The sequence below is a fragment of the Chiroxiphia lanceolata genome, chromosome 14 (genome assembly GCF_009829145.1).
Source record: "Chiroxiphia lanceolata isolate bChiLan1 chromosome 14, bChiLan1.pri, whole genome shotgun sequence".
In the NCBI taxonomy this organism is placed as follows: Eukaryota; Metazoa; Chordata; class Aves; order Passeriformes; family Pipridae; genus Chiroxiphia; species Chiroxiphia lanceolata.
The window spans coordinates 2,986,719-3,000,282 of NC_045650.1; the positions used below are offsets into that span (position 1 = coordinate 2,986,719).

Below are 13,564 nucleotides of genomic sequence, written 5' to 3' on the forward strand. Positions count from 1 at the left end.
GCCTGGGAAGAGGCCATGGCCCAAGGTGCAAGTTCCAGCTGCCAAGCCAGCGGTGCTAAGGAGTCAGGAGAGATAAATCTCTTTCCTGGAAGCAGAGAGGATGCAGATCTCAGCAACTCCCTGCTGCTGCACCCCTCTCTCCAACCCTGCCACTGGAGGACAACACCCTGTAGTCCCCATGTCGGTGTCCGACGGCGTCTGGGAGGAGAAAGCAATTAAAGCCACAATGTGTGTCCCACCTCCACCCCTCCAATGCATAAATAACCTGCTCTGTCCCCACCTGGCACATTCCAAACAAAACTGGTAAGTTCACGTTTCAAACAGCATTCCTAATACACATTCCCCCTCGCTCCCAGCTCCTTTCTCCACAACAGCCTCTCTGAGCATCCTTCCATTTTCCAGCCTGCTTGGCTTCCTGCTGGATCTGAGTGTCAGGAGTCTCTGCTAACAAAGGCATTGCTGTTGGAAGCCAGGTGTGGCTGAAGAGAAATTTGGATTCTCCTGGCTTTAACTTAGTGATTAGTCTCCTAAAACATCAACGTTCCTGACCTGCCACAGGCTCATAGCTTACCAAGACCTTCACGTGGCTTTACGCCTGCAGAAGCTGTCAGGGAATATCCCGCTTTCAACTTCTGCACCCAATAAACACACAAACCTCCATCCAGTTAATAAAAAAGACTTCCACGGACAACTCATCCAGGAAAAACACCATTTTAAGTAGTATGGAAGTATTCAGGGTGAGTTACTTTGAGATGAACCTTTAAAAACACACTTCAGAAAGAGATTTGGGTTTCATCAGCCGCCACCCTGCAGCCCCATTACCCCTGAACCACTTGGAAACCTCTCCTCCTCCACAGTACTGGGAGAGCTTCAGGCAGGACACAGCTCCTTCCTTGGGAGGCCAAAGAGGGGACTTGTTTTTTTGGTGGTTTCCATTACAGGATGGATTTTTATGGATCGCTCCGCCACAAGCACCAGACTCCAGCCAGGACATGGAGCTGCAGCAAGCACATCCACCAGGCTCTCTCATCTCCCAGCCTTTAGTTTCCAATCATCCTCATCATAAAAATAAACAAACGAAGCCAAAGAGCTCATGATGAAAGACAACCCGTGCGTGTTTTTTTTTTTGGATGCCGGATGTCTGGTTCCCAAAAGTCCTTTGGAGAAACAAGGGAGGAATCTGGATTTATTGTTTTGGCACATCCCACATGGCACACACCTTTTTGCACGCTATTTGCTGAGCTTATCCCATAAATCAGAGATGCCCATAAGAGCACAAAGGGGGTTCAGCCAGCTCACAAGGATTTGGCTGCAGGTTGTGATGATTTTGAACACTAAAATGCCCAAATCCCAGCTCCTGGTAAGCAAATGTGCTTGGAAAAGTTGGAGCGCTCAGATGGGGCCACACTCAGAGGAGATAGCAGGGTGCAGGGCAAGGCAGGGGATGCAGATTTATCCAATAACTTTCTAAGGAGGAAAAGGGGTTTCCTGCTGGGAGCATCCCACCATGTTCCCTGGCCACTGTGGCCACTTGCACTTATTCTGGCCATGGGGCAGGAGCCCGTCCTGCCCTCAGCTGCCCAGGTCTCTCCATCCTCAAGCACATTTGGTGAATCACCACATGCACAGGGCTGGCAAGGTCAGAGCCATGGGGAGTTCATGCCACTGGTGGTGCTTGATATCCCCTCCTAAGAACACTGCTGGGCATGTTCCATCAAAGCTAAACATGCTCCCAAAGTAACCAAATAAAGGCAACAGGCAGGACCACGAAACGCCTAATCCACACCATACAGAGGGAGATGACTGGAAATATCCCTGCTCCTCACATCTGAGACTCCATTTGCTCCAGGCAGTAGAGCCAAGGATGTTGATCTATGCCCCAAAATGGTCACCCGGCTTCCACTTTAAACACCTGAGGGCAGCCCTAATCCTGCTGTGCATGGCCAGAGCCCATTGCAGGGGACTGGCAGGTCAGGGGGATTGAGGATTGACTGCCTTGTTAGCGCTGCCACCCAGCCCAGCTGCACAGCCCATGGTGGCCCTTCCACCTCCTGACATGATGCTCTACGTCACACATCAGAGTTACAGATGCCGTATGCACACACTGCACATTGTACAGCAACACAGTGTCATGACATCCTGTAAGGACAGCGCTCTCCAGCTGCTCCAGATGTGCCCTCCTACGGACCACCCAGCTAAGAGCTCAGAAACAACATCAGAGGTGCAAGAACTTGTTCATCGGGAAGCCAGCTCAGGAGATTTTGGGGACACACCTCTGCTTTCCTCACCACAGACCTACCTGCTTGTCGATAAAGATCAAACCCAGGTGGGCTGATCTGCCACAGCTCACAGAATCCTTTGGGATGGAAAAGACCTTTAAGGTCAAATGAAAGGTCACAGCTCTGATGGGGAGTGGACTCTGGCAGCTCCACGGGACACGCCCAGCTCCACGGGACATGCCCAGCTCCACAGAGGCCCACGAGCACCTTTCAGCAAGGGAATGGTTTCCCTGGAGACCCCGAAAGCCCAAAGCAGGAGGCAGGACACTCCAGGGACCAGCCAGGAGCTGGGACACTCCCTGAGTAAGGTAACCCCCCGCTCCTCAAGGTCCTGAGATCCATCTCCACACCCAACACAGGAGGATTTATCAGCAGAACTGCTGCTATTGCACACTGATGTCTATAAAAGGGCACATCAAACTACACCGATTGGATATTCAAAGCTGGTTGTTTTTTTTTTAAAAAAGCACATCAGCTGTCAAGGTAAAATCACTTAATTACACTTGTCAGGTGTTTCAGTGGCTAATGTGATAATAATAGCAATATTCAGCACTGCAGAGCAGGGCTTCGAGCCTGCTGAGAAATTCATCTGACGCTCAATTGCACGTAGCCGACTCTCCAAATTCCTAAAGCTACTGAACGTTGCTGGGACCCATTTTCCACGGACGCACGCGCCGGGAATGGCTGAAGGGAGCCTGAGGAGAGCCAGCACCATCCCCAGCGCTCAGCCAGAGGCATCAGCTGAGCTCTGCTCATTCCCTCTCCTGAATATTCATCGTGCCCAAACACAATATATCCTGAATATTAAACAACAGCTACTCAGGGCAGGAATATCAATCCTTCGGCAAAGCCCTCGGTTGTTTTGGGAGCGGAGGGCTGTGGGTGCCAGGCAGGGGGAGAGGGAAAGCACTGCTCCTTCTCCATCTCCTAGGGAGGTGAGTGCTGGGTGAGAGGGCTGGTGGCCTCACAGCAGCCACCCTGCAATCCAGGAGCCGCAAGGGCACACAGCCCCACGCTGAGGGCACACAGCCCCTGTGCCACGCAGGCAGGAGCACAGTGGGCAGCACAACCCCTCCACTCAACCCCACATCCCAGTGATGGTCCTGGGGCAGCAGTGCTGCCCAGCCTCCAAGCAGGGCTGTGCACTCTGAAACTGCTGGCTAAGCACTTTTCTTAAAGAGAAACTGGTCTTTGTTTCCCTCAAATGAGGGTGATCACAGGGCAGCACCTTCCAGCACAAGCACCCTGAGACCCCTCACCCCATCCCATCGAGCTCTGCCCACCACAGTCTGGCTTCAGGCAGGGCTTGTCACTGACATACCTGAAGTGCCAGGAGTAGAAAGAGGGAAAAGAAATCCAAATAAACTAGAAAATGCAGTGGCTGTGAGCTCTCCAGAAACACAGCCGATGGACAGAGGAGGATGGAGACTCGCACCCATCTCAGCCCCTCAGTGCAAGAGGGTCACGTGAAAGGGATGCATTTCTGCTCAATAACCTGCAGCTGTGGGAGGGAGGAGCAGACAGGTAGCCAGACCCTTCTGCAGAAACACAAGGTCACGTTTTGGGATACAAGTGTTGCAAGGGAAACACACCTACATGTTCAGAAATGGAAAATTCCGAGTAAAAGCTCTGAAAAATAAGGAAAAAAAAAGGGGGATAAAAGGGCATAGGTAGCATGAGCTTGCTGGAAGCAGGAGCCTGCAGAGGAGCTGAGGATAAACAGTCTTAAAGAGTGTCCTGCCTTTGGGCAAAGGGTGGATCTGCAAGGAGCAAACCAAGCTTACAGGAACATCAGGAGCAGAAAATGTATCTGAGGACCCCAAAAAGCAGCTCCCCAGGGATGGACCACCAGGCACAGCTGAGGTGGTAGAGCATCACCTCCCACACAGGGAACGCACCACTGCTGGGACTTCCCGTGGGACCTGCAGTCCCACTAATCCTTTTCATTATTATTTTTTAAGCTTACTTTAAAACGCGGAAGTGAAAGAACTGAAGCTCAGCTCACACCCTTCAAACAACCACAAACCAGAAGGCTTGAAAAGAACACGGCTTGCAGTGGTTTCAGGAAGCACAAGTTCCCGTTCTGGGAAGGAAACAGTGTGCACAGGGGTACGTTCTCCCTCAGAATTTGTATTGCAAAGAAACCACGGAGAGAAGAACAAGGATTGAATGGAAATTCAGAAACTGCAAAAGATAACACAGAACTGAGGCATCCAGAGAGATGTTACAAAGAAAACTAACATAAAAGTGTCTATATTGTTAACAAGTCTGTTAACAGAGGGGGAAAAAACATAATCTGTGAAATCATGTGCCAAGGGACGAGTGGAGCAAAGATTAAGGTTGATGGGAACATAAACTGGCTTGAAAAACTCCGGGGCGATGGCAGAAGGACCAGCATGGACATGTCACAGCCCATGGACAGATTCCTCTCCAGAGGGTTAATGGCACCTTCCTTGGTGTCTTCATCTTCCCAGAACAAGTCAACCCTTCAAGCCCCATAGCCCCATCAGCCTCATCTGCCCTTCTCATCTTGCACCCCACTATCTTCACACTCACAGATCTGATAAGAACCACACATTTTGGTTTATCGAGCCCAAAAAGGGTGGAATTCATGCGCATACTTAACCATCACCTTCATCACTTCCTACTGATTGAGGCTGATGCAACGGGTGAACAGACTGATACCAGCCACTTTCTGAAATTAGGGCATTTGGAGGGGAGACTTTGATCAAAGAAGATGACACCTGTTATTTAAAAATAATCTCATCTGCCAACCATCTTCCTCCCTCCACAGACCTCGGACTCCAGTCCTGGCTTGCCCAGGACACAAAGCTGAAGATTAATCTTCCAGCCTCATCCCAAACACAGCATCACTGAGTGATTTTCACACAGCTTTATGCTTTCATTTTCCATCTCAAGCTGCTCTTGAGATAGCAACATTGAAATCATCTTGGATGTGAGTGTAGGTTTGGAAAAAAGCGAGAGATTAATCTAACCAACACTGTTTTGCAGCTCTGCTATCTCAATCCCCATAACAGCTTAGCTTAATAAGAAAAAAAAAATCCAAACCCTCCCCAAAAAGCAGACTTCTGAGAAGAAAAAAAAAAAAATCAAAGATCCTAGCCCTCAGTGCTGATTCCTGGTCCCTGTGACCTCCAAATGATCAATATTTAAGCAGGATGCATCAAGGATGAGGCAGGAGGATTTTCTGGGTCTTCTGGGTGCTCTGGCACTGAGAAGGAGGCAACAGGGATGAGAACCCTGTGTTGGGGACCCTGGTGTGTGGCACAGGTCCCTCTGCTCAGGGAAGTCACTAGATGACAAACTTGTCCCAAGATAACACTAAAAACACCCGGTGTTGTGGGGGAGCTTGAACCATGGCTGAGCTGGGCAGGACAAAGCCCCACTGCCCACACGGCTGGGGCTGCAGCACCCATGGAGACCACATATCCTCTTCCAGCATCCCCACAGCAGTGGGGGGTTCCAACCCCCCCCCACACACCTGGAGCAAGCCTCAGCTGGGCCTGCACCCCTTCCTCCAAGGGGTCTGGAAGTGAAGCAGCAAAAGCACGTCTATCTGGTTCAGCGCTCAGGGGCTGACAGCTCCGGCACCACCAAAGCTCTGTTCCTGCTGGGAACAGCCCCCATCTGCTGTGTGGGAGTCTCAGCAGTCACAACTGCAGCCCTCGTCCCCAGCTGACTCTTCTTGGTGTGGAGGAATACAGACACAGGCACTGAAATTCCTCTGAGCCCCATGGCAGTGCAGTAAATTATAAATCAAGCAGCAATCCGTGACTCACCCAGCGCTAGTGGGAACATGCTCGCAGCTCCCAGGTGAACAAGTCCCACGTGGCAGCACGATGGAGAGTTTTTTCTCAATTTTCTACCCCACCACTCTCCTAAAAGCCTTGGAATCACTACCAGCTCTCTGCACAATTTGTCAGCTCGGGGAGGTTTCGTTAATCCTGGTCCCATTCTCACAGCCCCGTGGGAGGCAGCGCTGCTCCGGTAGGTAACAGAGGACGGGATTTCTGCCTGGCTCATGGCTCTTTTTCCAGAAGAGGGGGGATGTAAGTGTTACAAGACACAGCTTTTCTCTTTCTTTTGCATGTTTCCAGCCTGTCAATCTACAGAAGCCTCAGCAACAGCAGAGGAAAAGCCTCCTCAGAGCTGGCCCTTTCTCTGGTTCCTCAAAGGGAGCAGAGCTCACAGAGAAGCCACGGACAGCAGACAATAATTAAGGCAAAATCCTTTCTTCCAACACTCCTTCCAGCACAAATCACGGATGGAAGAGCCAGCTGGAGCTCTGCAGAGACCCCTTCTTGCTGTATCCCTCTGTGTAACCCCGTGCTGGTCCCGGCACAGCAGTGGCACTGCGGTGCAGGCAGGACTCCGGCAGGCACTGAAGAGAGGGTGGCAATTACGAGTTTCAAGCAATCTGAATTTATAATTGGCTGAGATTCCACTCAGCAGATAACACACTGCCGTCCTGGGCACTTGCTGTATCTAGGTCAGGCCATTAGTTTTGCTCTTAATCTACACACAGTTTTAATTTCATCTTTAATGTCGAATTCCAGCCAGCGAGCTGAGCCAGCGCATGACTTTGTCACTGATTGCATTCAACATCTCGACCCCTCCTGAACCCACAGAGAGGGAAAACAAGCACCAACATCCTGATGTACTTGGACCACTCCCAGCCAAGCTCATGCAGTCGGAGCACGGGCGCTGCCTGTTGGACTGGGAAAACAGAGAATCATGGAATGGTTTGGGGTGGAAGGGACCTCAAAGACCATCTGTTCACCCCCCTGCCATGGGCAGGGACATCTTCCACTAGACCAGGCTGCTCCAAGCCCTGCTCAATCTGGCCTTGAACACTTCTAGGGATGGGACAGCCACAGCTTTTCTGCGCAACACGTGCCAGTGTTTTAGCACCCACACCATAGAAAACTTTTGGGCCATTGCCACCAAGGAGCCAGCCTGGTCCATGCTGCCAGTGGATGCTTCACCCACCACACAAAGTGCTGCACAGGACAGCAGGACAGGCAGTGCACAGCTGAGCAAGGACACGCAGAGCAGAGCACACTCCAAGTGACACACCCAGGTGGCACCTCAGACCTCCGAGAGCTCACAGTGGGGGGTTCGGGGCAGGAACTGACCTCGAGGGTGGGCTGCAGGAGGACAGGAGATACAAGGATGCCTTCAAACATGCCATGTTAACTCAGGCCCACTTTCTGAGGACATCCTCATGCCCCTCACCTCATCCTCACATCACTTATGGGGTGCCACACCTGCCCTCACCTGCAGGACACTACCAGCAGTATTTCATCCCCCATTATCTCCTCAGCTCTCCAAGCATGTCAGCACAGCACTGGGAAAGAGCCACTCCATTACAGATACTTTCCTACCCCAAGAGCTGTTGTTCCCTTCCCTCACTGTCTCTGCAGCTGATAACCCTTGACATGAACCTTCCCAGCAGAACAGAATGCTGCTGCATCTATCCCAGGCATCCCAGCTTCAGAAAGCTCCCGGACACGCTCCAGTGCTCCGACCTCTGCCCCATCCTGCCCAGCATCCACGTGGTCCCTGCTTAAATCCGGAAAACTGCTCACCCTGGCCAGAACCTTTACAGCATGAACAAGTGGGGTTCAGGATGCACAAAATAAACCCATCACACGTGTTAAAGGGATTAAAGACGGTTCCTACAATATGTGGAGGTGTATAATACAGTATAGATGGATCATTGCAGAGCATCCACAGAGAAGTCAGGCTGCTGGCACACTCTAGAGACTTTGGATGACAAACCAGCTTTGAGGGAAGGGGAGCACTAGGAGGAGGTTTCTGGTCTATACACAACAGTCCAGTTTCAGGTACTCAGCTCTTCTAAAGAAAGAGAAAAAATTCCCCACCAAAGATTTCTGTGGAAAGCACAATCCTTCTGACAACAGGAAGTTACTCACTTCAAAAACCCAATTTTCCATCAAAAAAAATCCAACTTGAAAGGCGTTTCCAGCTCACTCGAGCTGCAGGATCAAAGCCAGGGATTAAGTGCATCTGCTCACTGCTGGCTGCCCGAGTGTGTCATGGAGCTCTGGGAGCAGACACGGAGCTCACCGACAACATCCTGTGGAGGGCCAGAGCCCTGCCGTGGGCACAGGACACAAGGCAGGCCTGCAGGGGCAGCAGCATCCTACCAGCACCTTTTTAAGGGTTACAGCTACTTCAGGTACTTGCAAGGATTTTGAGCGCTGCTAGGGAGCGTGTGGTGGCCAGAGCTGTGGACTGAGCCCGTGCAAGGAAACGGCACAAGATGATGAAGCAAACATTGGCTCTGCTGCTAAAGCCCAGCATTGATGCCAAGCCATTCCTGTAGCGGAGGTAGAGCATTAGGAAAAGAGACACACAAAACCAGCCCAACCAGTGCACAGCTAGAGACAGGGATGTGCTAGAGGATGAGCCAGAGGAAGGACACACCGGGGTCCCCCCTAGGTAGTTGTGGCCACCCTCACCCCTGCTCCCCATCCAGCTCCAGCCCTGCAGTGAGTGGGGAGCTGGGCAGGACGAACAGCACAGGAAGAATGTTTGCAGCAGAGGAGAGCTTCCCTCCACAGCCAAAATCACTTCAGACTGTTATTTAAAAGGAAAAAAAAAAATGGTGTTCTGGCAACCTGCAAAGCTTCCTCAGATGGATTTGCGTGGCTGGCATGGATCAGATCAGGGAGGAATATTCCAAGGTTTTAATTTCCCTGCCCAGGTTTTATTGTGTGCAAACATACATGGTCATTGCTTTCGAAGGTTTCCAATTTGCAAACATCTCCTCATGGGAAAAGAATGTCCTGCACTATGGATGGGGCTGCTGGCACGGCTCCATGCACTGAGGAAGCTTAGGTGAGACATGATGTGATGGGAGATGGGCACATCAGGGGCTGCAGGCAAATCCCAGCCTCCCCCTAGACCCCATTTGGCAGCACTGACCCAAAGCCAAACCTCGTGGCCGGAACACAGGGAAGAAAAAAACAACATCCAGGACATCCCACCGCCCATTCCTCATGCTGTCATGGGCGTTTAGTCACAGCACTGGACACCTTGCAGCAGGTTTGGGAGAGTTCAGAGAGGGACAGGTGGGAAACCAGCCCAGGATACTGGACATCTAGGAAGATTTCTTTCCAGGCATCAGTCTGTTTAAGAACAAGGAAGAAAAAAAATAATCTGGTCTGCACAAAAAAACCTCAAGTCTTCTGCGTTTTTGCTGGAGCAACAGAAGTATTCCTTCTGCCCTCAAAAATCCATGAGAGCAGAGAGAGGGGTTTTGTTCTGAACATGAACAGGACAAAGAGTCAAGAAAAGCACTTTTGGGTCAGAACAAGCATGGTAGATGAAGGGAGAAAAGACTAAGGAAGGAGCAGCTGGGAAAGGCATGAGCAGGGTTCTAATGGGAAGATCACTGCTGCCACAGCCTCACCAGCACGACCTCAGATGGGACCTGTTGTAGTTTTTTTCATAGTAAAAAAAAAAAAAAAAGGGTTTAAAAGCGTGGGTTTGTTTTTTTTTTGTTGTTGTTGTTGTTTTTTGTTGTTGTTTTTTTTTTTTTTTTTGCAGGCTCATGCAGATTGCACAGGGGACAGAGAGGGATTTCAAACTTTATATAGGGCAAACATCATCCATGCAGGTTCACATCACATTCACTGCAACCACAGCCCCCGCATAAAGATTGAGCTTCAAAGTGCTCTGGAGGGATCCTGGGAAGTTTGTTAGCTCCCTCCTGAAGACCAGCAGAACAGTAACTCAGTTCAGATCAATATGTGTGATCCATGAGTGAAAGGGCTGGAGAGGCACCACCCACTTCTGCCACTGCAGCCCGGGGGGGATTAGGATAGAAAAGGTGGGCTGTCCTAGAGAAAAAGCTCCCACTGCTGGAAACACTCCAGTGGAAGCGAGACCCCAGACAATGGGACCATGGGGAGATCTTCAGAAGCCTTCAAATCCTTGTCAGCCTTCAGCCACCTTATCCTCTCTGGGCAAGGTCCTTCTGGGAGACACAGAAGTGTTCAGGCCAGCCCCCTCAGGGATGGCATCTGCAAGGAGCCAAAGTGCTGAGATCCCATAGGAGGGTGGAGGACAGAAGGGGAGTTTGAGGCACTTGGGAAGCTCTGAAACTGCCTCATTGGATCACAGAAGGATCTGGGTTGGCAGTGACATTCAGAGACCATCCAATCCACACCCCTGCCATGGGCAGGGTCACCTTCTACTAGCCCAGGTTGCTCCAAGCCCCATCTAACCTGGCCTTGGACACTTCCAGGGATGGGGCAGCCACAGCTTCTCTGGGCAACCTGTGCCAGGGCCTCCCCACTCTCCCAGGGAAGAATTTTTCCCTAATCTCTGATCTAACCCTGCCCCCTGCCAGTGTGAAGCCATTCCCCTGTCACTCCATGCCCTTGTCCAAAGTCCCTCTCCAGCTCTCTTGAAGCCCCTTTAGGTACTGCAAGAGGCTCTAAGATCTCTCTGGGGCCTTCTCATCTCCAGACTGAACAATCCCACCTGTCTCAGCCTTTCTTCCTAGCAGAGAGGTCTGCTAGGCCTTTGGACCATTTCTGTGGCCTCCTACAGACCTGCTCCAACAGGTCCATGTGCTCCTTGTGCTGGGGGCCCCAAAACTGGACCCAGTGCTCCAGGGGATCCCACCAGAGCAAAAGGGGAGAACCTCCTCCCTCCACACTGCTGGGGATGCACTCAGGACACAGTTGGATTTCCAGGCTGTGAGTACACATTGCCAGGTCATGCCCAGTTCTTCACCTACCAGCATCCCCAAATCCTTCTCCACAGGGCTGCTTCCAACCCATTCATCCCCCAGGCTCAGAGCTTGAGCCTTCCCTCTCACAGTGGAAAAGCTCTGAGCAAGCCGGCTCAAGGGGGACACAAAAGCATTCCCGGAGCACTTCCTAGGGCTCAGTGGTCCTCAGGCACAGGGTGAGCCTGCAGGGGAGGATTTATGGACAGTGGGAGGTTTCCATGTGCTGCAGCCCGTGTACTGGGAGACTGCGGAGCAGCTTTCCCAAAGGAAATGGCCACAGTCCAACCTGTCCTGCTCCCATCCTCCAAGAGAGCTGAGCAGGCACGGCCTGAGGGTTACGGCATCAGGGGATGGTGCCACAGGTCTCCCAGGACACTCTGCCATCCCAGCTCTCCCACAGGACAAGGTAAAGCAACACTGACAGCTAGAAGCCCAATGGCATTTGGGTCCAACACCCAGACTCGGCACACACACGCCAGCAGGAGAAAATAAAACAGCAAACACTTTGCCCTAATGGCAAGACCAAGACCCAGCTCAGCCTCCTGGTACCACGGTACCAGAGGAGCCCAGCAGTTGCATCCCACAGATCCTTCAGGAGCTGTTTGGCTTAAATATGAGGTGCTGCTTGGGGCACCTGGAACCAGACCCTGCTCTGAGCACGGGCAGACACAGCTCCTGTGGACGACTGCGCTGCCACGGCCACGCCAGCTCCTTACCTTCAGCTTCTCGAAGCGATCGCTGAGCGATGCCACTTGGTGGTCCCGGTGGCGGCCCACCAGTTTACATAAGGCACAGATGAGCTGGTCATCAGCGACACAGTACATGTTCACCTTCTCGTTCTCGTGCTCCAGGCACGTGAGTCCACGGAAGTGCGCGTCGGGCACCGGCTCCACCAGCCGGTGGCTGGTGAAGGGCTTCTTGTTGGGGTGGGTGGCCCGCAGGCAGCGGTCACAGTAGGACACCTCGCAGGTGATGCAGGTCTTGACAGCGTCCCGGGGCGGATCCTGCTCGCAGAACTGGCAGGAGATCCTCTCGCTGGCCACGGACATGGTAGGGCTGTTGCGGTAGGTCCTCTCGCGGCGGCTCTCGCTGGGGGAGTTGGGGCCGCTCAGGGAGGCCTTCTGGAAGCGGTCGATGATGTTCTGCAGGGTCACATTTCTCTTGAGGCCCTCCAGGCCCCGGTGGTTGAGGGAGATGACATAGCGGCAGGTGGGGCACTGGAAGGCGGTGATGGGTTCAATGGACTCGCTGGAGGAGCAGCTGGACACCAGGATGCGGTGGGCACAGCTGAAGCAGAGGCTGTGGGCACAGGGCAGCAGGAGGGGATCCTCAAATAACTCCAGGCAGATTGGGCAGGTCAATTCTGACTCCAGTGTTTCCATCTTTAGTTAACACGATCCTGATTCAGCATGAAAAACCAGGGAAGGTGGTCGGGAACCTGAGAGGGAGGAGAGCAGAGACATGAGACAGCAGCGACAGCGACTCTCCTGGGCAGCTCCTCTCCTCCAGCAACAGGCACCCAGGCAGGTCAAACACGTCACCCCTGCAACACCCTAACACTCTTTACACCCCAATACTGTCATTACAGCCCAGCCAGGCCCCTGCAAGTGCACCAGTGTGGCTGAAGCCTCTCACTGAGGTATCTCACCCCACCATCCCCCTGAACCAAACCACCACTGTGGAGCAGTGGGACAAGAGCCGTAGGGAGGAATGGGAAACGTGCAGCAGCAGCTGCCCTGACACCTTCAAGCAGAGCCAGGGAAGGACCTGGACCACAAGGCTGGAGACAAAACAAGGAGAAACCACACGATTTCATGTTTGTGTTGCTGAGCGCTGCTGAGGACTGGGGTGGGGCCGTGCTGGCATTCCATGCAGAAGGGCTGCACTGTACAGCAGGGGTAAGCCTCCTCTGAACATCCCCTCCAGCAGCCCCAGGCCTGCCTGCTTCTGGTGAGGGGGAAAAGGTGAATCATGTCCTGGAAACTCTGAGCAGAGCACGTCGGGAGCTCTTAACACCCCATCCCGCTCCCTGCTTTTCCCGGCCATTGCTTTTTGGAGCAGGGTGGGTAGGGCAGAGCAGCGAAATTATAGTCGGCAAACTTCCACCACTGGCTGTCCTCCACTGCACTCCACAACAGCCAGGGATGCCCAAATCAACTGCAGCTGGAGGCAAACAAGCTGTATTTTTAGCTCCCTTCCCTTGCATGAGCTGGAAAAGAGCTCCCAGCAGGCGACAACCTGCTGCTCCCAGCTCCGGTTTGCAGAGCACCAGGAGCTGCACCTCGAGCACTGCCCAGCCTCTGCTGCTGTCCCAGCATGCTCCCAAATGCCTGTCACATAGTGACATGGAACTGGATCCAGTCTCTCCTTTCTTACCCTCCACCCAGTGCACACGTGGTGCCTCCTGGTCTTCTCGACCCAGGCAAGGCAGGCTCCGAGCAATACCCACTGTGATGTCCCTTGTCACAGACACAGGGAAAGTCTCATTCTGTTAAAG

General features: G+C 52.6%; 1 protein-coding gene across 4 annotated transcripts in view; it reads right to left on the bottom strand.

Annotated features, from left to right (window-relative positions):
* The window catches only part of MID2 (midline 2), a 77,299-nt gene that overhangs the window by 46,500 nt on the left and 17,235 nt on the right, over positions 1-13,564 (bottom strand). For all 4 annotated transcript variants that reach the window (XM_032702217.1, XM_032702218.1, XM_032702220.1 and 1 more), the window contains exon 2: positions 11,784-12,505. In XM_032702217.1, coding sequence (XP_032558108.1) covers positions 11,784-12,449 — 666 coding nt within the window. In that variant the 5' untranslated portion in view covers positions 12,450-12,505. The remainder of the gene's footprint in view (positions 1-11,783; positions 12,506-13,564) is intronic.